General features: G+C 39.5%; 1 protein-coding gene across 1 annotated transcript; it reads left to right on the top strand.

The window, feature by feature from the left end:
* Positions 1-320: 320 nt before the first annotated feature.
* papss1 (3'-phosphoadenosine 5'-phosphosulfate synthase 1) lies at positions 321-22,922 on the top strand. Its single transcript, XM_023274010.3, has 12 exons — positions 321-577; positions 2,134-2,248; positions 2,343-2,578; positions 3,051-3,189; positions 5,117-5,235; positions 5,477-5,590; positions 5,784-5,895; positions 9,443-9,648; positions 14,901-15,036; positions 15,430-15,698; positions 16,994-17,223; positions 21,787-22,922. The coding sequence occupies exons 1-12, from the start codon at positions 518-520 to the stop codon at positions 21,923-21,925; spliced, it is 1,875 nt and encodes a 624-aa protein (XP_023129778.2). The 5' UTR covers positions 321-517; the 3' UTR covers positions 21,926-22,922.
* Positions 22,923-25,605: the final 2,683 nt, after the last annotated feature.

Genomic DNA, 25,605 nt, shown 5'->3' with positions numbered 1-25,605 from the left:
AAAACAATTTTACGATCCGTAGAGATTAATTAAAATATAATTACATTTTTTTTATGAGGTTCAATTATTTAACTATTTTCAGTCAAATCAATAAAAGTACAAGTACTATCTTTAACATAACTGATTAAATTAATTTTACATTACATCTTGAGATGTTTCTTTGCAATACGAGTCTTTTACAAGGACTGGTTGCAGATCAGTTGAGTCACTGAGTCACTCACTGTTCCAGGAGACCGATGATGAAGCTAAACTGACCCCAGATCATATTTTCCCCTCCGGAACCCGCACATACCGAGGAAATGCGTCAGCTCTCCGCCGGTGACGTGGCCCCTCTTCCCGGTTGTGGTGCCAGGTCTCCTCGGCTCGGGGCTCCTCCAGTCACTGAACCTACCTGTGCCTAAATATATCATATATATAAAAAACCCTAACCATACCTGTGTTAGGAAACGAAGAGACGTTTTTTAGTCGTCCGGTGTGTTTTTAACGAGGTCGAACCAGCCGTTGACTGCTGCCGGCCATGGAGACTCATGGCAACTCGCACAAGAAACAGAAGCTGAGCAACGCCGCCGAGAGCTGGGTGAGTTTTCTATTTTTTCTGGCCAAGTTGTGTTCATTCAGCCCAACGTTTCATCGTGTCCTGTCCACCTCCACACACCGGCTGTTAAAGAGCTAACAGGCTAGCCGGCCGGGCTGCTAGTTTAATTAACACACTTACCGTTAGCTAGACTGCTACACACCGAAGCTAGCTCTATGTTGTTGCTAAAAAATGAGCAAATGAATGTTTTTTTTTAGCAAATGGAACTGCTTCAACTATTAGCACAGCTGTGATAACATTACACATTAAGGGTCCAGCATCCTTGTGAGTAAAATATGTTTTGAAAAACCCTCCTGTGCTTTCAATTGGTAACCTATTTCTGCAATTGATTGTTGGTTAAGATGCTCAGTGGCTAACTCTGCACTAGTGTCTTGCACATCATACAATAATCTCACACAGACACACGACAGATTCACTCTCTGTTATGCAACGGTTGGATGACAACAGAACACAAGTTGTGACAGACTTTTAAGGGTTCATAAGGCGTGCTTATATAATTAAAACGCCATGCTACTCATGTTAGTAGTGGGATTCTGTTGAGGTTTATTACATTGCAAGTTGTGATGCAAGTCAAGGGCGTTTAAAGGGGCAGGTAATCTACTCCTGCATGCACAGTCGCATAGTTTGATTTGTGCTTTATACACTCAGCGGCTGACTCTGCACTGCAGTACCTTTAACCTGTTCTTCCAGAATCCAACAGACTATAATCTCAGACAAACTCACTCACAGCAAGTTCACTTTATATTTTCTAACATAGATGACAGCAGGACACAAATTGTGACAGGTTTTGAGGGTCTCTAAGGTGTGTCTATACTGATCAAGAGCGCATAAAAGATTAACAAGAACAGACACACTATATAAGCCTATTCCAAAGCCATACCCCCTTGTGTTATTAGTGACATTCTGTTGCTGCACTGTGATTGTGATCCTCTGTGTGAAGGACATTTAAGGAGAAGTCACTATTGCTGGTCTACCATAGAGTAGGAAGTCTCTGGTTAAACAAATTTTTCGGTGCTTTTCATGGATAATCTGCTTCTGCAAGCACAAATGCTCTTTGATTTCATGTTATAAGCTTCAGTGGCTAACTGTTTTCTGCAGTATCTTTAACAATTAATGGTTTTCCTGATTCCAACAAGCAACACGAGCTATAACCATAGACAAATACACCAATGCAGAAAAAAAAGTTGACTGTTTTAAATGTCTTCATTTTTAAATGTTAGGATTCAAAACCCATCTTTGGATTTGCATTGTTGATTTGACCAAACAAAGACTTTGCAAATGTCACTCTGTGCTATGGTAAAATCGTTAACTAAGATAGTAATTACTACTTTAATGGAGAATGTAAATGATCATTCCTTGCAGCTCTACATATGTGTTCTAACAACAGCCTGGCTGTGAGAAGTCATATATTAAGGCCACTTTTAAGACAATTTATTGTGTAATTAATTTAAAGTTTGCAAGGCATGATATGTTTTCTATACATCTTTATTGTTAGGCTGCAAGTGGACTGATTTTACACTAAATCTGCATTGTTTCAGGGAATGCAACGTGCAACTAACGTAACCTATCAAGCTCATCACGTAAGCCGGAACAAGCGAGGGCAGGTTGTGGGCACCAGAGGAGGATTCAGAGGATGCACCGTTTGGCTGACTGGTAGTTTACGACGTGTTACTAAAACACATTCCAGGGTGGCGTTAATTAATGTTGTGATTTTTTTCATAATCCTGCGCTTTTCCTCCTTGTAAAGGTTTGTCGGGTGCAGGGAAGACCACAGTCAGCATGGCTCTGGAGGAGTACCTTGTGTGTCACGGTATTCCCTGCTACACCCTGGATGGGGACAACATCCGTCAGGGTTTGAACAAAAACCTTGGTTTCAGCCCAGAGGACCGTGAAGAGAACATTAGGCGCATTGCTGAGGTGGCCCGGCTTTTTGCTGATGCAGGGCTGGTCTGCATTGCCAGTTTCATCTCTCCTTACAGTAGGGTGAGTGACTCTCCAAAGACAGTATGAGCAGTCGAATGAGAGAAAGAGATGATTACAGCAATATATGTGGCAAATTTGGCTCACATTCTGCTTTTGTTTTCATCATTGAATCACATTTAAATAAAGTTAAAATTGATTTGATAATGAAAGTAAATAAGAAAAAAAAGAGAATACTCCTGCTTGGAGTTGTGGAGTTTACCATTTGATGCGCAACAACCATTTCCTTTTATCACAATGAAGAACTTAGATGCATGATTTGCAGTTTATTTGTAGTTCCTCATTTACTGTCCATTATTAGCGGCCAATTCTGAGCTGTGTTTGCTGAAATGCAATCCAGGTTCCTGTACACTGTATTGTCCTCTTGCAGCAGACAATAACCTGAATTGTTGAGCCTTGATTGTGCCACCTTTCACTAACTGTTTGATTTCAGTAATGTTTGTATCTCAGTGTGTATATGGTTATTGTCTGTCAGGATCGTCTCAATGCCAGGAAGATCCACGAGGCTGCAGGTTTACCTTTCTTTGAGGTGTTCGTTGATGCCCCTCTTGACGTATGTGAACAGAGGGACGTGAAGGGGCTGTACAAGAGAGCCCGAGCAGGGGAGATAAGAGGTGCAGTATGATTTAGTTCTATGTGCCGTGCAGTTTGAGGTCACTTAGAAATGTCCTTATTTTTTTGAAAGAAAAGCAGTTTTCTCAATGAAGACAACATTAAATTAATCAGAAATACAGTCTCGACTTCTAACTGGAAACGGCTGATTTTTAGTTGAATGTCTCCATAGGAGTACAGAGGAACATTTCCAGCAACCATCACTCCTGTGTTCTAATGCTACATTATGTTAACTAATGGTGTTGAAAGGTTCATTGATGATTAGAAAACCCTTGTGCAATTATGTTAGCACATGAATAAAAGTGTGAGTTTTCATGGAAAATGTGAAATTGCCTGGATGACCCCAAACTTTTGAACGGTAGCGTATGTTTAGTTCAGAAAAAATACTGAATAACAAAACTCTTAATTGGGAAAAAAATAGATATTTTAAGAATATGGTGTGCCATTTTACTGATTCAAGTAGGTCTCATATATAAATAAAGAGAAATAAAATACTTGAAAATTAGAATATTTTAAATACAAAGTACCTCTAACTGCTCTGAATAAGTAGCATAGACACTGGGATTCAAGAGTTTCTCTTTAATTAATTAACTGATTGAATCTTTAATTCCTGCAGTTAGAGTTCCCTTGTTTGTGTCATTTTCTCAGGCAGTTTCCATCCCTAATTACCTACTTGTGTTGGAGATTAGACTTTGCATAATAAATTTAAAAAAAAAATGCTGCATTTTATTTCCCTCTTCACACTGCAGACATTATAAACATTCCCTGCATATGACCAATAGTTATAAGAAGATATGAGAGATAAGATACACAAGATATTTGACAGTGTGTAATATATATAACCCTTACCTTAAGTTTATCATAGTACCCTAGACCAAACATTCTGTAGTATCTCTAGAAAAGTTTTATGCCCAGTATTAATGTATATGTAGACTCCTCCTGATCCAACTGGTAGTGGAAAAATGTCAAGTATAAAGTTTGTGCAGGCTTGTCTAATATTGTGCAGTTCAGAGCTCTGCATTGTTGCAAGTGATACAGAAATGTTAGTCAGAATGACTAAGTAAGTTTGCAACTTCTAAAGAAAAATGACCTGAGTGCTCGTTCAGACATGAAGCTGACACATTCTGTTGCCATCAGATTAAAAGAAAACAGATGTTTGAAGGGGGCTGCACATTGACTTGGTGGTTAGCACTTCGCCTTGTAGCTAGAAGATCCCTGGTTCCCTTACTACTGCTCGTTGAGGAGCCCGACGGGCCTTGGCAGTGGTCGCCGGAATATGAATAGCGCTGACCACACCTCACAGAGGTTATAAGCTGAGGCAACATCAACCACCACCAGAACTGAAGAAGCCTCTTGGATGAGAGGTGAAACGTCTTCAAGGAACTTTCTTAAGTCCAGTTGGATTGATTTAAACAACTTTGGATAACCATGACCTGGATGAATGAGAAACTACACAGACATACTGCTAACACACCAGCACCTGTCTGCTGTCAGCACAGCTACACTGACACACACTCTGTTTCTTGACCATACACTCAGCTAGTCAATAATGTAAAGGAGAGAAAACATACTGTTGAAATCCATATTTTTGTTCGTGTTTGTCCAGATTCTCTTTATCTGTTGATATCCGAATGATGTATTCAATTACACAATAATTTGGCAGTTGATATTTGGCTTGTTTCCCTGATCAGTGGTCCATTTCTATCTGCAACACTGCTAAACACACCGTGTACTTGTACCTTATACTGATGGATGGATAGATAGATAGTTAGACCTACTGTACATTTCATAGTGTCCATTTCAAATCCATGAAATAATAGAAATACACACAAAAAAATACTGTTTGCTGAAAATGTTCCTTGAGAGTTGAACATATTGATTAAAAAATATAGCTTACACTGCAATAAATTCTCTTTTTTTTTCAATCAGGTTTCACTGGTATTGACTCAGAGTATGAGAAGCCGGAGGCTCCAGAGCTGGTGCTGAAGACTGACTCCTGCAGTGTGAACGAGTGCATACAACAGCTCGTTGATCTACTTCAGGAGAGGGTGAGGGCAAGAAATATCCTGCATTAATCATCTGTATCCCCAGTAACGCCATCATTAGGTGTTGAAATTCACTTATCTGTTGCCACTAGAGGGCAGGAAAGCATCATATTTGTATGGCTAATGATGCCAGTGCAGTCCTTTAGTGAAATGTAAACCTTTACCAACATCTTGTTTATGCTGGATATTGTGTAATGATGTCTTTCTAATTGTTCGTTTAACATTTTGATGTTTAACTTTGCAGGATATAGTTCCTGTTGATGCCTCATACGAAGTGAAAGAGCTGTACGTTCAGGAGAATAAACTGGATCTAGCCAAGGCGGATGCAGAGACTCTTCCTGCTGTGCAGATTGGGAAGGTGATTATGATTGTCTAATTTAGATAAATCAAAAATAAAATGAAGCTAAATAGCTCTTTGTTTGTACTGTTTACAGAATAGTCATTAATCTATCCACAGACACATTTGCCAGTATCCTATTAATTTGAACTGTATGCATGATAAGTTTGTCAAACTGCCATAAGTGGCTGTTTCTATAAACATATCTCCTCAGGTGGACATGCAGTGGGTGCAGGTGCTGGCTGAAGGCTGGGCAACTCCTCTGAATGGCTTTATGAGAGAGAGGGAGTTTCTGCAGTGTCTTCATTTTGACTGTCTACTGGATGGTAAGAGGAATTTAAAATCATTGTTTCCATACACTAAAATAAAATAAAAAAGAGCTTATAACATTTCATTGCAAAAGAAAAGGCACTAGGTGGAGTCGAGTGCTCACAAAATGGATTACCAAAAATGGTAGATGGGTTTCTGTTGGGACATTAGTGCATATTTCCCAGCAATCGGATGAAGTTAATGTGTTTTGTGCATCACTTTCTGGTGGTACTATGGCTAAACGATCCTGCAGGCTTTCTAGAAATTGAGTCTGTTCATCAACCTCTTCTTAGGGATAATTCAATAGTGTCTGTCATTGTAACATTTTCAAGTTTTGTGTTATTTGTAAAGGTTGAACCCTCTGTCAGCTGCACTCTTTGGTTTCCGTTTTTTCTGTTTTCTAATACGAATGTAGCACTTTGATTAAACGCAGCATTAAATTAGATGAGCAAATACAAAAGTGCCTTTATGTGTCACTGCAGTGGGCAATGAATATTGTGCAGTGTTGGATGTACTGAGAGACCTAAGTACACTACCGTTCAAAAGTTTGGCGTCACCCAGGCAATTTCATGTTTTCCGTGAAAACTCACACTTTCATTCATGCGTTAACATAATTGCACAAGGGTTTTCTAATCATCAATTAGCCTTTCAACACCATTAGCTAACACAATGTAGCATTAGAACACAGGAGTGATGGTTGATGGAAATGTTCCTCTGTACCTCTATGTAGATATTCCATTAAAAATCAGCCGTTTCCAGCTAGAATAGTCAGTTAGCACATTAACAATGTCTAGACTGGATTTATGATTACTTTAATGTTAGCTTCATTGAAAAAAAACTGCTTTTCTTTCAAAAACAAGGACATTTCTAAGTGACCCCAAACTTTTGACCGGTAGTGTAAGTGTTAACCGAGGTGACAGAATCCTGCTGATAAAATCAAGAGTGAAGCTGGAAGTAATGAAGCGTTGATTCCATTTCCACCCAGCACTCATGAGTGTCTCCATTTTTTTGGCAGACTTTTAAAAATGAATCATATTGGGCCTAGATTCTGTTTGTGTAATTACAGCAATTTCTCAAGTATTGTTTGAAATTCCAAGAAAAAAACATCACTTTTACTGTCACTATTCAAACGTCAGCTCTGTATTGTAGTGCCAAATACTTTGTTAGATACACACACACGGAAATGAAAAATACACAATGTATAGTGGGAGTTAACATAGGCGGCATTTCATTTTTAACATTCTGACAGGTGTATATGAAACAACTGAAGGATAAAACCATCTACATCTCACAGCTTAGAGAAAAATTAGAGGCAGACATATATAAATATAGATGTGAAAAGTCATGATTCACTTTCCTGTTCGTCCCAAGGGAGAGGGATGGAGAGGAAGAAGCTTTTGTATTGATTGACACCACACACCACTATTTGTCCATTTTCACTTCCTTCCTGGGATTTGACAGCGTAAGGATTGATTGCACACACACTAATGCTGAAACTGGTCGAGCAGCATGAAACTGCAGCTAATCAAGAAGTCTGGAAAAATAAACAGAAATACAAATTCAAGATTGTGTCTCCCTCGTTCAGACATTTGGCAGTCCTGCATGTGCGTTTTATTGGAAGCAGCTGTAAGCTCTGCACTGTGACAGAGGGGACCAGAGAAGGGTCCAGCAGGAGGCGGGGGCAGTCAGCATCCCCTCCTGTCCACATGGTATTCCATGTGATGTGAGGTGAAAAGCGTGCCGGCCTCAACGTTTTCATCAACCCGGATGGCAAAATTAATGAGCCAAAAGAGTGCTGTCACCACACTTATCAAATCGGGAAAAGAGAGAAAGGGTCAAGCTCCACTGTAGCGGCGGAGGGTTTTTCTTCTTCTTAAATTGCAGGCTTGAAGACACACTAGTCTGTGGTTTAGCCGTATATAACACATTTAGCCTGGAGGCGTACAACACGATACTTTACAAGAATGGTTAGGCTGTCGTGTTGCGCATTGCTAATCTTTGAACACTTTTACCTGCCTTATGTCTTATTTTTAAATGAACAATATAGTTTTTTTCTTTTAAATAGGTAAAATTGACTTTTTTTTGGCAAAGTGATAAAGAATTTAATGTTTTTTTTTCAGTGTATTTATTTAAAATCAGACTGAAAAATGTCAATTTACAAAGTGTACAGACCCGTAATTCAATACATTTGTGGGCAGCAGTTATAGCTTTGAGTCTTCTTTGTTAAGTACTGTATGTCCAATCAATTAAATCTACCAGAGGTCAAGTGCACTCAAGTTCTGGACGACTCTCAGGGATGATTAAATCAAACAGGAGGCATCTGACTACAACCTGGACTACAGCAAAAGGTCTGAATACCTGACGATAGATGATATGTTTCGCTGTTTACTTTGTGTTTATAGTTATGTGACGATTGGTGTTGGTTTGTCTGTCTGTTAGCCACATTACTCAAAAACGGAATAATGGATTTGGATGAAAATTTCAGGGAAGGTCAGATATGACACAGGGACCAAATGATTAGATTTTGGCAGTGATGCGGCTTATAGTCTGGATCCATAGATTTGTTAAAGATTTCTGTATCATTGTGAGATAGCGGCACTGCGTCACTGTAACTATGACAACAAGTGAACACTACATCAGCTGCCTGCTGACGATCACATGATTGCAATCATACTATAAATCCACCGCTGTGGACTAATCAGGACTTATCCGTCAGAAATGATACAAGGAACAATTTGTGGAGGTGTTTCCGAGTCCCATTAATTCCCGCTACATATTTAGGTCACGCGATTCGGTATCCGTACATAACGTACACATGCATAAGACATGCCTGTTCTCAGTGCAATGTCATTTTGTTTATGGGTACATCTATATAAATGGCCACCTTCTATGCTGCCATGATTTCTGATCATCATCAACTAATAAACAAATGCTGCATTTCAGACAATGCTGTAAGGGAGAATGAACAGCATTGGTGGAGTACTGCTCTCTCTGAGTACTTTTCTAGTTTTTATTGAATTTGCAGGCCTTTAAAAATTTGTTGACAGTTTGTCATTGTTGATTATAGAATCCAGATTCATGGGCTGAATTATATTTTTTTCCCTTTTTCCCTTGAAATCTACAGCAGCAATAAGTGCGAATTCACAGTATATTTAATGTTTCTCACCAAAACACACCCTGGATATTTCTGAAATTTAACATTTAAAGACAAAAAACATTCTCTTTCTACCACAGTAATGGTAAAGCTGATTTTAAATTGAGAGATGTAGATGCTAACATGAGTGCGTGTTAGCTTGCAGTCATTTTCTTGCAGCCTTTGTTCAGTTATTGCAACATTTCCCCAACTGAGAATCAGTGGTAAGGGTTGAAAATGCCAGAAGTATCTTTTAGTGTAGTTTGAATTGAATGGTTTTTATGTCACCATGGGCTTTTGAAAATTATAAGTGGTAAGTGATATAATTCAGTGTTTCTGAATTTTAGGTTAAAAGATAAATGCTAAAATGGTTATTATTTGCACATTTGTAGTATCATCTGTATGCATAAATGTGCCTTTTCATTCCATAGGTGGTGTAATCAACCTCTCGGTGCCTGTGGTACTGCCAGTGTCGACTGCAGATAAGGAGCGTTTGGACGGTGTGACAGCCATGGCCCTGGTGTACGAGGGCAGACGAGTGGCCATCCTTCGTAACCCTGAGTTTTATGAACACCGAAAAGAGGAGCGATGCGCTCGACAATGGGGCACCACCTGCAAGGACCACCCCTACATCAAGGTAAGTGTCTCAGATGACAGATGCCTTCAGGGTCACAGTTTATTTTTCTGGAGTAAGGCAGGATATTGGCAATAATCTCCGGTTGAGAACTGATCAGATTCCTTCACCAGAAGCTATGGTGTAGTGGCTGTTTATTTAGTGAGGGCCCCTTTTTCTTAAAATGGTCCAACACAGCACATATATGGGCCTCTTTATTACTCTGCCAAGGAACACGGCAGTGTTAGGTGACGATTGGCGTACGTTTGTCTGTCCGTTTGTCTGTTAGCAACATTACTCAAAAACGGACTTGAAATTGTCAGGGAAGGTCAGAAATGACACAAGGACCAAGTGATTAGATTTTGGCAGTGATGCAGCTTATAGTCAGGATCCACGGACTTGTTAAAGATTTCTGTATCATTGCCAGATAGCGGCACAGCGTCACCGTAACTATAACAAGTGAACACTACGTCAGCTGCCTGCTGATCACATGATTGTGATCCTACAACAAATCCACCGCTGCGAACTTATCTGGACTTATCTGTCGGAAAAGATGCAAGGAACAACTGATTAAATTGTGGGGGTGGCGGGAATTAATGGCACTTGATATATTTAGGTCACGTGATCTGGTATCTGTACATAACGTACACATGCATAACGCAGACCTGTGCTCAGCGCAAGGTTATTTTGTTTGCTGGTACATCTATATTAAATAGCCACATTCTATGTTGTTGTGATTTCTTACCATCAGTAACTAATAAAAAAAATACTGCATTTCTGACAATGCCATATGGGGGAATGAACAGCCTTGGTGGAGTACTGCGCTCTCTGAGTGCTTTTCTTGTTTATTATATTTTTTCATTCACTTGTGTTTAGAAAATCAGTTGTGACTTTTCTACGCTGTTGATCTCTCCAAAGAATACGACTGTTGAGCATCTTACATGACTCCTACCATGCCAGCAGTGGACAGGTTGGTTTAATTTTAAGTGTGGAAAACAAATCACAACATGGTTCTGAAAGCATCTTACAACGGAGCCAAGTGGCTGTTGATCACGTCACGCAGACACCTCTTCTGCTGACAGCACTCACAGTTTTACGTAGTTTGCCAGATCAAACTGAAATCAGTCGCTTTGTAAAGTATGGATATCAAAGGGTATTCACATGATAAATTACATGTCAACAAAACTAATGACACGAAGGGGTTTTTGTTTTTTCTCAACTTCAACTTTTCAGTGTCAGTGCTGTAGCTGTGTTTCTTTATTGCCTGGTCTGTCTAATATTGTCACTTTGTATCACATTAACGTGGCACAGGCCAGAGTTTTCAGTAACTCTAGCGCAAGAGACAAGTAAAAGATATTGCCTTATACAATAGCAGCCAGAATTAATTGGTTTGATTTATTGATTTTAAGCAGTTCTCAGAATTTGAGAGAGCAACACTGATGCCTCCTTGAATGTAAAATTGTGTTAAGTGCACATGATAGGCTTAATTGTAAACACATTTTCTGTTTACAAAACCAGGGCAAATGATAAAAGATTACACCTACACTACTTGTAAAGGTGTTATCATTTTGCTTTTTTTCATGTTTTAGAAAATAAATGCTATCCTATACAGCTACACATGGACTATCAGCACCAGATGTTTCAACTAAGCACAGACATCACTGTGATCACCACGCTGAGCAAATGCAGGACAAAACTGGTAGACTCCTCACTAATTCACTGTTTGTGTTGACACGACATCAACTGGACATCTGCAAGCGGCCAGATAGCTAGCATTAGCAACCCAGCAGGGACAGACCGAAAAAAATTATAATTCACACACCGTTTACATGACTTTCAAGGCTTCCACTGCGCTGTATCTCGCACCTACAAGTAGTATCCTGTGAACAAACACAGAGCATCAGTCATAAACAGTTTATCCCTATTTTAAATGCTTTTTCTGGATTGACAACTAGGTAGTCAGCTAACTATCTCGAGTCACGACAGGTCCTTAAACTGCAGCTGGTTCCACACCGACATAACACAAAACATTTAACACAAGTGTGACACGTTTCCTGAGAAAAATTGCAAAAATCAACCTTTAATTTTTCAAGTAAAAATCACTTTCAATTAGTTATTCATTGCATTCAGCCCAAGCCTTAAAACTGAATTTAGAATATAGGCTGATACGTCAGAAATGTTATCGAAGCCTAACTTTTGGCAAATAAATACTGAGCAGCATCTGCAGAGCTCCAGACTGTCTGTCTCGGAGTGCTATGTGATAAACACTGTGCATGTGAAAGCAAGCTGCCTCCCTGGATTCGGCACTGATAGAACACAGATCCCAGCTGGCCTTTTTACATTGCTTATGGAAAGACTGAATAGGTGGAGGAGTGGAGCTTTTCTCACAGTCTGTCAGGACGCCCAGTGTAATCACTTGATCTTTCTGGTCCTCCCTCGTTTTGCAGGTGTTATATTTGGATGCAGAGCCTCTTGCTCGGCCTCCACTGAAATGTGTTTGAGATTGGACTGTGCGACTGCCAGCTTCCACCTTTCTGCTCACCCAACCCTTCTCCAAATATATCCAGGAATTATTTCCATCTGTGTCCTATCGACTTCTGCAGGGCTCAGGTAGACACTGTGGTGAAATAATGCCCCAAAAATTGATCCTGCACACATTGCAGAAAGTGACATTGGCTTGTATTTGTAAAATAAAGGGACTGTCTGGTCTTAGTGACAAAAATAGTTGTCTAATTGCCTTTTTATTTCCATCTGTGTGAACTAGTAATGTGAGGTTGATTAGAAAAACTGCTTGTCTAATTTTATATTGTTGTTTTCAGGATTAGTGTAGTTAGTAAGCCATTTTTATACTCTGACCAAAGGTTGAAGACAAAACTAATAGTGCCCTGTGTGATGATTTCACTCCCTGGGGTCAGACTTACTCTAAACCTCACTGACTCGTTTTAAAGCCCTCTGCTGCTAAAATTTCTGGCCAACTTGAGCACCAGACAACAGCTGTCTCAATGTTTCGGTGCAGTTGGCAGTCATTTTTAATTTTAGTGGATATCTCTTTTTTCTGTCTCACCTTGTTTATGATGAAATCTGGCTTGACTACGTGCTTTAAGATGCATCAGAAAGGCTGCAAGGTTCATAAATTGGTACCATGACTCTTCACTGTCAACACATTATGTCTCAATGCTGGCTTTAAACACATGCTGTGTGCTTTGTATTTCCATGACTGTCATTCTTTATCCTCTCTAACCTAACGTGTGTTCAGCCTGCTCTGATTAAGGTCTCACTCATTAAAGTGTGTGTGTATATACAGAAGTGTGTAACTCCCTGCACTGGAGCCAGTCTGTCAGCACACCTCTGCACTGATAGCTACAACATTTTGATCCTGTTACTTTTCAGTCAGAAATGACTGACTCAACATAACATGTAGTTAATCCACTTTTTCCTGTTTACCTATCTGTCAGTCAGACAGGAGCCCCTTCCACCGGAAGCTATGGTGTAGTCGCTGTTTATTTGGCTAGGCCCCCTTTTCACATATGAAGTCGTGGGGCACTTAAAATGGTTAAACAGTGGATGTGGATGTGTATGAGGAAGTCTCCTCCTTTGGCTTATCCATGTAGACATTATACTTTCCATTTATTTCTGTTGGAGAAATAAATTGACTTGTCTATGCTGATCTCTCCAAAGAATAAGACTGTTAGCCGTCTTTCATGACTCTTATCAGGCCAGCAGTGGACAGGCTGGATGAACTGGAGTGTGGAAAACAAATCACAACATAAAACTGAAAATTTCTTACAATGAGCAGAGCCAAGTGGCTATTTTTCACATCACGTAGACACCTCTGCTGCTGACAACACTTAGATTTTTATTTATAGTTTGCCAGATCAAACTGAAATCAATCAATTTGTAAAGTGTAGATGTCAAATAGTGTCCACATGAGAAACTAGAAAAGCACTCGGAGAGCGCAGTACTCCGCCAAGGCTGTTCATTCCCCCGTATGGCAGTGTCAGAGATGCAGAATTTTTATTTATTTTTTTTAGGAATGCAGCATTTATTTGTTACTTATTGATGGTCAGAAATCACCGCAATATAGAATGTGGCCATTTAATATAGATGTACCCACAAATAAAATGACCTTGCACTGAGCACAGGCGTGTGTTATGCATGTGTACATTATGTACGGATACTGAATTGTGTGACCTAAATATGTAGCGTGCGGCAGAAATTGATGGGACTCAGAAACACCCCCACAATTTGATCTATTGTTCCTTGTATCATTTCCAACGGATCAGTCCGTAATGGTCGATTTGTAGTAGGATCGCAATCATGTGATCGTCAGCAGGCAGCTGACATAGTGTTCATTTGTTGTCATGGTTACAGTGACGCTGTGCCGCTATCTCGCAATGATAAAGAAATCTTTAACAAATCTGTGGATCCAGACTATAAGCTGCATCACTGCCAAAATCTAATCACTTGGTCCTTGTGTCATTTCTGACCTTCCCTGAAAATTTCATCCAAACCAGTCTGTTTTTGAGTAATGTTGCCAACAGACACACAGAAAGACAGACAAACCAAAGCAGATCGTCACATAACACCGCCGCATTCCTTGGCTGAGTACTAACATTCCAACAACAGCAGTGATATGGATGGGTTTTTGTTTTTTTCATTTTTTAATCAACTCCGAAATTATCTTTTTGATTCTATTTCTGGTCCTTTTTCGAGTTCTTTAAGTCTCAGTGCTGAAGCTGGGCTTCTTTTGCTGTCTAGCTTCTAGACATTTGTCTCTTTGTATCGCGTTAACAAGGCACAGGCCAGGGATTTCAGTAACTCTAGCTACGGTCTCGTAAGTGCCACAGGATGCAAGCAAAAGATATTCCCTGAAACAATAGCAGCCTTTGCCTGCATCCTGAGCACTTTTGTGACATTGTTGGATGAATCTCAGGAGGGGAAAATTTCTCTCCAGTGTGGTTATGAGCTCATCACCAGGTTTTACCATGGAATACAATCTGATTTTGTCTCTGCACTGTTATTCAAATTAAGGTAGCAGTTGTGACCAAATGCAGAAGGATAGACAAGCCAGAGTTTTGTTGGCGGTTTAACGACACATCAAGACTTTGATTTATGCTGCTGTGTCCCTGTTGCAACTGTGTAATAACTCAGGGGTTTTATTAGAATTCACACAGCCGGCCTCCAGTGCAGGCAGGTTTATAAGGACCATAGTGCCTTAAGTCTGGATTATGTTTGAGTTGTGTTCTCTGTCACGATCGTTATGGCTCTGTTTTTAGATGGTGATGGAAAGTGGAGACTGGCTGGTTGGTGGAGACCTGCAGGTTCTGGACAGGATCTATTGGAACGATGGACTCGACCAGTACCGACTGACACCCACTGAGCTGAAACAGAAGTTTAAAGAAATGAATGCAGGTATGGTTCAGTAAGTTCTGCTGGCCATGGTTTATTTTCAGTTAGAACTAAAGTAAAATGGGGATGACATCTTGGACCAGGGAGAAAGACGATAATGTCACAATAATTACCAACTGCTAGCATTTTTTTCTTTAAAAGAAGCGGACAACTTTGGGTTTTCCTCTCACTTCTTTAGTGCTTGTAGTCTTTGTTTAGATTTTGGTACAGCAATAGAGGAGTTGGAGGATTATGGTGTGATTCAGTCCTTCACCGATGACACACACTGTATGTGGTTCCAGAGGTCAGGCAGTCTGCAGCTTGATTATCTAAGGGTACATTGTGGCCTGCTGTTTGTCTTGTACAGATGTATACAGATGTGTTTGATTGTAGTTTAACAAACTTCTCTCTATTTAGATGCCGTATTTGCCTTCCAGCTCCGTAACCCAGTCCACAACGGCCACGCTCTTCTGATGCAGGACACCCACAAGCGTCTCATCGAGCGAGGTTACCGCCGGCCCGTTCTGCTGCTCCACCCACTGGGAGGCTGGACCAAAGACGATGACGTGCCGCTGCCTTGGAGGATGAAGCAGCACGCCGCCGTGCTGGAAGAGGGCGTCCTAAATCCAGACTCGACCATTGTTGCTATTTTTCCTTCACCCATGATGTATGCGGGGCCAACTGAGGTAAGATTAGCAAAAAGTGTCATAGTGGCAGTCGCATGTTTGAAGTTTCTTTCAACAAAGGAGAACAAAATGGCTGCAGCACTGAATAATGACAACAGACACAGAGGGAAGAGAACTGTCACATACTTTGCACTTTTTTTTAAGAGTGAAAAACGGCAGGAAAGGGGATTTACAATTGTCTTGGGACCCTCTGTTCAGTGTTTCCATGCCATGCACAAACATCTCCGTGTGACTGAGCGTAGCTGTGTAGCTGGGAATCTTTTAATCATTCACTTATGATAATGGGGAAGCTATGGTGGAAATTATTGAGAGCAGATTGCAGGCTAGTGGATGACAGGCAGTAAATTTACTTGGTTTGTATTTCTGAATGAGAGGTTTTGAGAGGCCAGGAACAATCTCAGCCTTAGTGTACTATTTCTGCCTTTGTTAACCCATTATAAACAACTTATACTGCAAATATTTCTGAAGAATTCACGTTCTCTCGCAACACACTGAAAGCCTGCTTGGAGCTGAAACCACTTGTTTTGTATGTCTAATCTAGAAATCCCAGATCCTGAAATATACAAACTACACAGGCACAAACCCAATGGCGGTATTGTTAGTAATTGTCAAGGATTAATGGGTAGATTTAACAATTGTTGATAATGAGAAACAGAAAAAGAACCGCATGCTTCTAGTGACTGCAAGTCCCTAAGGCAAGTTTGCAAGTTCATTTATATTGCACATTTCATGCACAAGGCAATTCGAAGTGCTTTCCAATGGCAAAGAAAATAAATAACAAACATGATTTAAAAGGTAGACATTAAAATCATAGAAATACAACTTAATTTAAGCAATAAAATCAACATGAAATTTTATGATGATACAAACAAAGAAATTAAAACTCAGATAAAAACAGAGATAAAATAAAATCACTTGAAAAGTTACAGTGCAGTGCTGGTATTAAGGCAGTCAGTGCCAATGACCAATCGCAGGCTTATATCCTCTGTATTATCCTAATTAATTGGTAAATGGTTGTGGGATGTTGTCCACTCAGGTCCAGTTCTAGTAGCCAGGCGATCTCCACATGTTTGTCATAATTTTTTATTCATTCCAAAATTGGGTTTCAGCAAACTATCACAATCAGCTTCATGTTTTAGTTATTGCTAATTAGTAAATGTTAGCATAGCCACATGCTAAGCTATACCATTTTGACGTTCTCATCAATTAAATTGTAAAAGCTGCCTGTGTTATCTCTGTTCATAAATCCTGTTTCCTCCATAGCTAAAGTTTATCTTTTCACTTCTCGTCCACAGGTTCAGTGGCATTGCAGAGCACGAATGGTGGCTGGTGCCAATTTCTATATTGTGGGTCGTGACCCTGCAGGCATGCCGCATCCTGACACAGGAAAGGACCTGTATGAGCCCACTCATGGAGCCAAGGTCCTCACCATGGCTCCAGGCCTCATCACGCTCGAAATTGTGCCCTTTAAGGTTGCAGCTTACAACAAGGCTAAAAGAGCAATGGACTTTTATGACCCTAAAAAGTAAGTCCTGCTTCATGTTATAATGTCATTGTTCCAGTTTGTTTCTCATGGTCTTACAGGTTCTTTATGATGCTCATGGGTGGTTTACAGGCCGTACTTACTCACACTAAATTAAAAAGCTTATTTGTAGACTTAGTCCCTTGTAATACCTCACATTTAGCCCAATTAGACCGAGCAGCCTAAACAGTAATTATATTCTCTAAATTAATTACTCATTAGGCTCGTCTTGTTTACAAAAATATCCCTTTCATCCATTTTCTGTCTTTCTTCTTTTCTATCTGCAGTGAAGCCAAGACTAACAGCGATTGTTTTTCTATCTTATACAGTTAAATGGTTTAGTGGATTAATATGAGCTTTGATGTTGCTCAAAATTACAGAGACCTGCCATTAATTAAACTCTGTATATGGACACTGCACATGACGTCCAACAGAAATCATGCAGATTCTTTGCCTTTCCTGCAGGTTTGATACAGCCTCCTCCATCTGGTTACGCAACTGTAGCTGTGCTCAGCCAGAAATGTTGAAATTAAATGTAGCCAGACTAATCAAAAGATTTGCTTTGTTTTCCATGATGCATATTTATGAGTCTAAAGTGAACAGTTGATCAGGGACATCTAGTTCCTCTGTGAAAACAAGTAACAGTGCTGCTAGAAATAGTATGTTTTAATATACTACCAACATCTTTTTTAGCTTTCCTTGGCTTTGAAGTGCTACAACCAGCTGAGTGCTCTTTTTGAAACACCTCATCAGTTTCTAAGGGAAAGACTCACAGTTGGATTAAAACTTTATGCACCATGTGTCTTAATATGAGGGCTTAGCTCTGAAATAGGTGTATGTTGTTTAACAATACAACAAATTGTCAGTGTAGACTATTTATTAAACTAGAGAGGTAACAGTGAAATTAAATGATTTGTTATCAGTCTGAAATTCAAGGATTTAAAGATTTCATTTCACCTAGACACAAGCAGCGTTGTTGTAAAACACAAAACATTCAGAAAAATGAAATATAAAAGCCAAAAATACATAAATATGTAAAAATGTCACATTTTACATGTCATGAACAGAGTGGAAGACAAATGTGTATGTAAGCATATTATATGCTTCATAGTCATTTTTAAAAATCATCTCTTTATCAAGAAAAATTGACACGTTTCACTCCCTCTGGCAAAATACACTATACTTTATTTTTACTTATGTGACCATCAACATATGTTTGTCTGTTTGCAACATTACTCAAAAACAGACTAACAGATTTGGATGAAATTTTCAGTCAAGGTCAGAAATGACACAAGGACCAAGTGATTAGATTCTGGCAGTGATGTGGCTAATAGTCTGGATCCATGGATTTGTTAAAGATTTCTGCATCATTGTGAGGTAGTGGCACTGTCACTGTAACTATGACAACAAGCGAGCACGACATCAGCTGCCTGCTGATGATCACATGATTGCTATCCTACTACAAATCCACCGCTGTGGACTTATCAGGACTGATCCGTCGAAAATGATACAAGGAGCAATTGATTGAATTGTGGGGGTGTTTCTGAGTCCCATGAATTCCCACTGCCCGCTACATATTTAGGTCACGCGATTCGGTAGCCGTACATAACGTGCACATTAATAACACGCCTGTGCTCAGTGCAAGGTCATTTTGTTTGTGGGTACATCTATATTAAATGGCCACATTCTATGGTGCCGTGATTTCTGCCACAAAGTTTTTCAAGATTTCATCCATCGGGAATGATACAACGACTGAGCAGCCTTGGAGTACTGTGCTCTCTGAGTGCTTTTCTTGTTTACTATGTAATATAATTTTGTCTGTCATTTTCAGGCTAATGGAAGCGAGTAAATTCAAGACTACTGGCATTCCAGAGTCTGTAGTGGCCATTTGGTTAGATTTATGAAATTTCATTTCCTCAAACACGCTCGCCTCTCCAGATTTCAGGATGATCATGGATGCTCAGCCTAATCACAATCCCACTCAGTCTTTCTCTAAGGCGTAAAGGCTCACAGCAGCAAGCTGTTTCTAATTTGACACTGTATAAAAATGTTTTCAGAAGAATTTGCCTGGAGCTCCTTTACCTAACGCCAAGGGATCTGCAAAGTCTTCTCCTCAGACTCTTAATGTTTCAGAGCTACAAGATGTGCTCTATCATGTGATAACAATTGCAACATTTACTGCTTCAATAGCATGGCTTTGGCCCTCTCTGACTGTGAGCTCAGTGCAGATAAGTGTAAATGTCTGTTAACAAGATGTTTAAAACTGTCTTGATTATCCCTCGCAGTAATTTATAGATGAGTAGAGTGAAGATGTGAGGAACTTGTGCCAGGGCTCTGTTCAGTGCTGCTCTAAGATGAAAACTGTGTTTGGTTGCTTGCTTCACATAAAGATGTTCAGATCTTTACAGGTGAACTCAAAGCGCAGTGAGAAGTCGATATGTCATAAAAAGAGGAGGGAGGAGATGTCAGAATTATGTAGCACCAAAATACCCAATAATTTAGTTTTTTTAACCTGTCTGAACTAGAGGAGTAGCAGTTAATAAAGCAGTGTTAATGCTTGTTTGGTTTTTTTTGTTTGTTCATTTAAATCTGTTTTGAAATTGCCTCCTAAAAGTCTGAATTCCTGTTGTTTCCACAGACACGTCAAATACATAATAAGAATACCACACTTATCTTCTTTAGGGCGTGTTGTCACATAATGGACCCAAAGCATTTTCTGCCACACCCTACCCATAGACCCATTTTTCTTTATACTGGCTTCCATCCTCCTCTAATAGATGTACAGGACACCACATGTGCTTGGAAACTGATCATTGTTAGACATTTGTTTTTGGTTGGATCACCAATATCAATCCGATTGGTTAAAATGGCTTAAATCAAAAACAAATAAACAAAAAAAAAGAAAAAAAAACCGATCTTGGCTTGTGGTCATTAAAAATATTTTTAAAAATATCGATGTATACGCTACTGTTCACAAGTTTAGCGTCACCCAGGCAATTTCATGTTTTCCATGAAAACTCACACTTTTAATCATGTGCAAACATAATTGCACAAGAATTTTCTAATCATCACCAAGCCGATTAGCTAACACAATGTAGCATTAGAACACAGGAGTGATGGTTGATGGAAATGTTCCTCTGTACCCCTATGTCGATATTCCATTTAAAATCAGCTGTTTCCAGCTAGAAAAGTCATTTACCACATTATCAATGTCTCGACTGTATTTCTGATTCGTTTAATGTTTTCTTCATTGAAAAAAAATGCTTTTCTTTCAAAAACAAGGACATTTCTAAGTGACCCCAAACTTTTGAACTTTTAAGTGACCCCAAACTTTAACTCGGTAGTGTGTGTATTTACTTGTAATATTGAACATTTTGATTTAAAACGGCTACAATCAATACTTTTATTATAACGGTATGGCAGTGTTAAAAAATCTGCAGTTTACCTTAACCTCATGGAGCTTTATAGAGTTCCAGCTGTTTTTGTTCACTCTCACTGCTCTCATATGGTTGTTTTCTGGCCTCAGCAGGCAACTGGAACCGTCTTCTCAGCAGCACCTGGTGGACAGAATAAATTTTTGCCTAGCTGGTGAATATAGTGGAGCAGGCGGGCAAGAACATCTATCCATCTATCATCTATACAGTGCTTAATCCTCATTAGGGTCATGGGGGGCATCCCAGCTGACTTAAGGCGAAGGCAAGAGACACCCTGGACAGGTCACCAGACTACATACAGAGACAAACAATCACACTCACATTCACACCTACGGACAATTTAGAATCACCAATTAACCTCAGCATGTTTTTGGACTGTGGAAAGAAGCAGGAGAACCCGGAGAAAACCCACTCATGCACAGGGAGAACATGCAAACTCCATGCAGAAAGATCCCAGAAAGGCCGGGATGTGAACCGGGATCTTCTAGCTGCAAGGTGACAGTGCTAACCACAGAGACACTGTGCAGCCCTGGGCATGAATATGATTCCAAATAAAATTCTAAAGCTTGTTGGTTGCTACTAGATGCGTAAATAGGCTGTTTGATCACAAATTTACATAAAACTATGATGATATATCAGTGTTTATTCCAAAATCTATTTCTTCTAAGGGACGGAAAAACTCTCATTCCAGGCCGAGGTTGAGTTTGGTCAATTTTGTGGCAGACAGCAGTGTGTAGTAATAACCCTGAAAGTACCTTAAACATAAATCTAAATGTTGACAGTCGACTGTACTGGCCTCACTTTCCAACCGCTGCTCCTCCAGCGTGCTAGTTGTTGCTGTGTTGTGACATTATCTCTCCTCCCGCAGAGCCATTTTAGAGGAATTTTCTAGTTGTGAGAAATGGTCAGCATGTGAGGAATATATTCCCATGCGCAAACAATCACTGTGCCTCATTTCACAGGGCGGGATGTGTCATAAGCTTCATTTTGGTTTGCAGAAATGAGAACTGGCCCGATCCAACTCATTCTCAAACAGCTGCTGGCGCTGTTGGCTCACGGTGCCGTTGATAAGTATCTTTCCATTGATTGAAATGCGTCTGTTACTTAAAAACCCTTTTTCTTTTAATTGCAGCCATCAAGATTTTGATTTCATCTCGGGCACACGCATGCGTAAGATGGCCCGCGAGGGAGAGAACCCTCCAGACGGATTCATGGCACCGAAGGCCTGGGCTGTCTTGAAAGAATACTATAAGTCTCTGGAAAAGGCCTAAAGGTTGAGTCTCGGGTGAATAAAACATGGGAACACAGAGTTTCTACTGATGTTTAAAGAGATGAATGTGGGGACCACTCACTTCTATCAAAAAACCACGCTCGGGCCTCTGTCTCTGTCACTTTTATGCTAAACTGTCAGTCATGAAACTGGTCTCAGTTTTTAGTCTCGTCACATTTGTTTTAGCTGTATGTTGCTTTATTTAACTAAACTTACTCTGACTGTGAAATGTAGTAGGACAAGTCAGTACTGAACAAAGTTTTTTTCAAAGTAGGTGTTTGTCTTTCTCACTAACTTTATGACTGTATATTGTGATGACTGGTTACAAAAGTGTTGCATAAAAGAAAAAGCTAAAGATCAAGAAGTCTCATAATGACCTGTATGAAGAGTACTGTTGACCAGTACTTTAATATTCTGGAGTGAATGTTGGGTTTAAGAAGAGAAAAGGCTACTGCACCTGCTCAGTCCACTAAATGCACTTCTGAAACTCAAACGAGTAGCTTTGTACTGTATGTGTGCAAGTGGCTGAGGCAAATGCTCCAAATTTGAAGTAAAAGTTGAGTGCCTTGGTCTTCAGAAAGTCAATTCACACGATGTCTTGCTCTGATTAGGAACTGCACCTGCTTTTTGTCCCACTTGTCAGGGAATTAAAATTCAATTAAAGCTGTTTTTATGAGATGTACAACCCTAACCTTCCTAAACTTCATTTCACACTTGTTACCATTTTTTTTTGTTTAGTCTATTTATTCTGTCCTGACATTGCCACATTTATCTTTTTAACTGTGTTGTGCATGTAGTTTTGATGCTTCAACATCTTGGTATTTTCTTATTTTTTCATCATTTCTATTTTTTTTCCCCTCTCGAGGGTTGCTGATATTTTCCATGTGGTAATTCATTTTTAAGAGTCGGCCTGTATAATCAGATGGTTGAGGGTTAGCAAGGGATCAGATTTGTAATCTTCCTTCTCCAATAAATCATTTTTAGAAAAAAAAGGACAATATGTTTACTTTTTCTTTCTGTAATCTTTGCATTTGTTGCACATCACATGGCATTTGGTACACCAAAAGAGTTTTTAATGCATAACATATTCTCAAAGAATTCCAGCTAATTTTAAAAGGCCGCATGGATTTTCATGTATTTTGGTCTAGAAAGTGGTTTACATTGATGAAAAGTCAACTTTCAGCTTTCTGTGATCTTGCTGTAATGCAGTTTACATTCTAACAGCTCAATAGCTTTAAATCTCTTTGTGACTAATTTGCTTCAAGTGCACTCTGTCGTCTAGATGAACAATGCATCTCTTCAAAAGTACATTTCTCCAGTTTGGTTCGCGTTGCCTGTTGGAGCTCGTCTGACCTCCCAGTTGGTCAGTGGGCTGTATATTGAATGAGACAGACCCTCTAGTGACCCCAATCAGACTTAAACACACTCACACACTGTATACTGAGGTCTGCAGCTGGCTCCCAGATGCAACGAAGGTGGAACGTACTGTACAGGGTTAAATCTACACCGAGAAGAGTAGCTCTGTCAGAAATGCCCTGGATACTTCATCTAATCCAACTCCCAAGATGTAACGAAGAGACCTGCCAGCAGCAATTTCTTCTGCTTTTCACCAGATCTTGTTCATTCTCAAATGGTGATCAAGCTGGGACCTCGGTGTGACTTCAAAAGACAAGCTGTTTTTTTTTTCCCCCACAGAAAATGATCAAATGATTTTGGAGAGGTTGCCATATGATTTCTGTTGTCCTTTTAACTGTCTGGAGGATATCTGTGTTCTCTGGGTAATGCAGGTGTCTGTTACTGTGTGTATCCATAACCTCTTGATGTTATCTTAGTTTTAGCGTGCTCAGTCTATTTTCATTCTGGGTCCGTTTTCAGCTTGTTTGTCCCATAATCAGATCTTGCTTTGAAACTTTTCATCCCTCTGAGGGTGTGTTACTGTGTGGCATGCTGCCAGAGGAGGAAAAAAAAGATTGAAGATGCCAAAAGAATTTGTGTGTACTGACTACTGTTTACATGACTTATGCCTCCACCTCATTTCAACTTTTTTAATGCCAGATTTTAACTTCAACTAGAGAATATCAAAGAGGCTGAATGTCACACAGTTATGTATATATATCATCTGGTACACTACCAGTCAAAAGTTTGGACACGCCTTTTCATTCAGTGGTTTATATTTGATTATTTTGTACATGATGTCTTCATATTGAAGACATCAAAACTACAAAAAAAATACATATGGAACTATGTTGTAAACAAAAAAATGCCAATGTTCAGTATTAATCGACAATGTAGAAAATAGTGCAAATAAATGAAAAACATTGAATGAGAAGGTGTGTCCAAACCTTTGACTGGTAGTGTATATGTTTATTTTTATATATATATATATATATATATATATATATATATATATATATATATATATATATATATATATATATTCAGTTCAATTCATTTATATAGCGCCAATTACAGGTCAAATTGTCTCAAGACCCTTTACAGAACCCATATGCCTGAAACTCCAGAGCAAGCCCTAATGCGACAGTGGCAAGAGAAACACCCTTTTAACAGGGAAAAAAACCTTGAGCAGAACCCGGCTCGTTATGTGGGGGGACCCATCTCCCTGCTGGCTGGGCGGGTTGAGAAGGACAGAAGAGGTGGAGAGATAGAGGTAAAGGGGTAAAGAGGTGGAGAGCAGGAGGGAAGGGAGAAAAGGCAGGTGGGAAACAAGGAACATATAACACACAGTTGGATACATGTATGATACGCTAGATCAGGGGTCACCAACTTTTTTGAACCTGAGAGCAACTGCAAGGGTACTGAGTAGTACAAAGGGCACCTTGTTTGATACAAACTTCCTCAATAGCAAACTTGCACCATCGTCTTTAAACAATAATAATAATAATGAAAATAGTATGTAAAAAGACTGTCTGATCACATTTATGTTAATTATTCCTCACAATAATTATTAACAACAATTTCCACAACAATGACGATAGGAAACACACACACACACACACACACACGTATATGGAAATCTGTTCCAATATTTAAAAGTCAGAGGTATCCCATCTCTGAAACTTTGGTTAATATCTTTCTTGGCAGTTTTGTATGAATCAGCATATTTGCAGCATTTTGTTCAAAATCACACCAGTTACATTTCTGTGCAAATTATCACTTCTAACATTTGTAGGAAATCATTAACTGTCATCAAATCATGCTTCATTTGTGCAAACCACTACCTTTGTAACATTTTTGAACAATTCATGAACTCTGTCCCATGTTTGTACAAATTATCAGGTATGTAAGAAAAAAAATCAACTTGAATCCTATCACATTAGTACTAATCACCAGCATTGCAACATTTTTAACAGATCATAACAACAAATCATTAAATGTTTTCAACTAATTATTTTTCACATTTTTCTGTAATGGCACAGTGTTTTGAATGACAACACGTGTTACCTCTTTCTCTGTAAATATGTGTTAGTGGGAAGCCTGGCATTGCAGAGCTTATCATGTCTTACCTTGGCCTTGCAGCTCACAGTTCGGATGGTTCAGTTTCCCAGTGATGTCCGTTAAAAATGCAACGGCAAGAATCCACTCAGTGTCCTCAAGCAGCAAGGTGTCTTCCCCTTTGGATTGCATGAACTCTGATTTCGGCCAACGGTGACAAAAAACGCT

Source organism: Amphiprion ocellaris, chromosome 4, assembly GCF_022539595.1.
Source record: "Amphiprion ocellaris isolate individual 3 ecotype Okinawa chromosome 4, ASM2253959v1, whole genome shotgun sequence".
In the NCBI taxonomy this organism is placed as follows: Eukaryota; Metazoa; Chordata; class Actinopteri; family Pomacentridae; genus Amphiprion; species Amphiprion ocellaris.
The sequence above is the reverse complement of the archived record's forward strand: the minus strand, read 5'-3'. Positions and strand labels throughout refer to the sequence as shown.

Bases quoted from the DNA above. Each gene is read 5' to 3' on its own strand.
- papss1 (XM_023274010.3), top strand. From the start codon at position 518: ATGGAGACTCATGGCAACTCGCACAAGAAACAGAAGCTGAGCAACGCC. The intron at 5,896-9,442 runs GTAAGAGGAATT...TTCATTCCATAG, and splicing joins TTTTGACTGTCTACTGGATG to GTGGTGTAATCAACCTCTCG. The intron at 17,224-21,786 runs GTAAGTCCTGCT...TTTTAATTGCAG, and splicing joins GACTTTTATGACCCTAAAAA to CCATCAAGATTTTGATTTCA.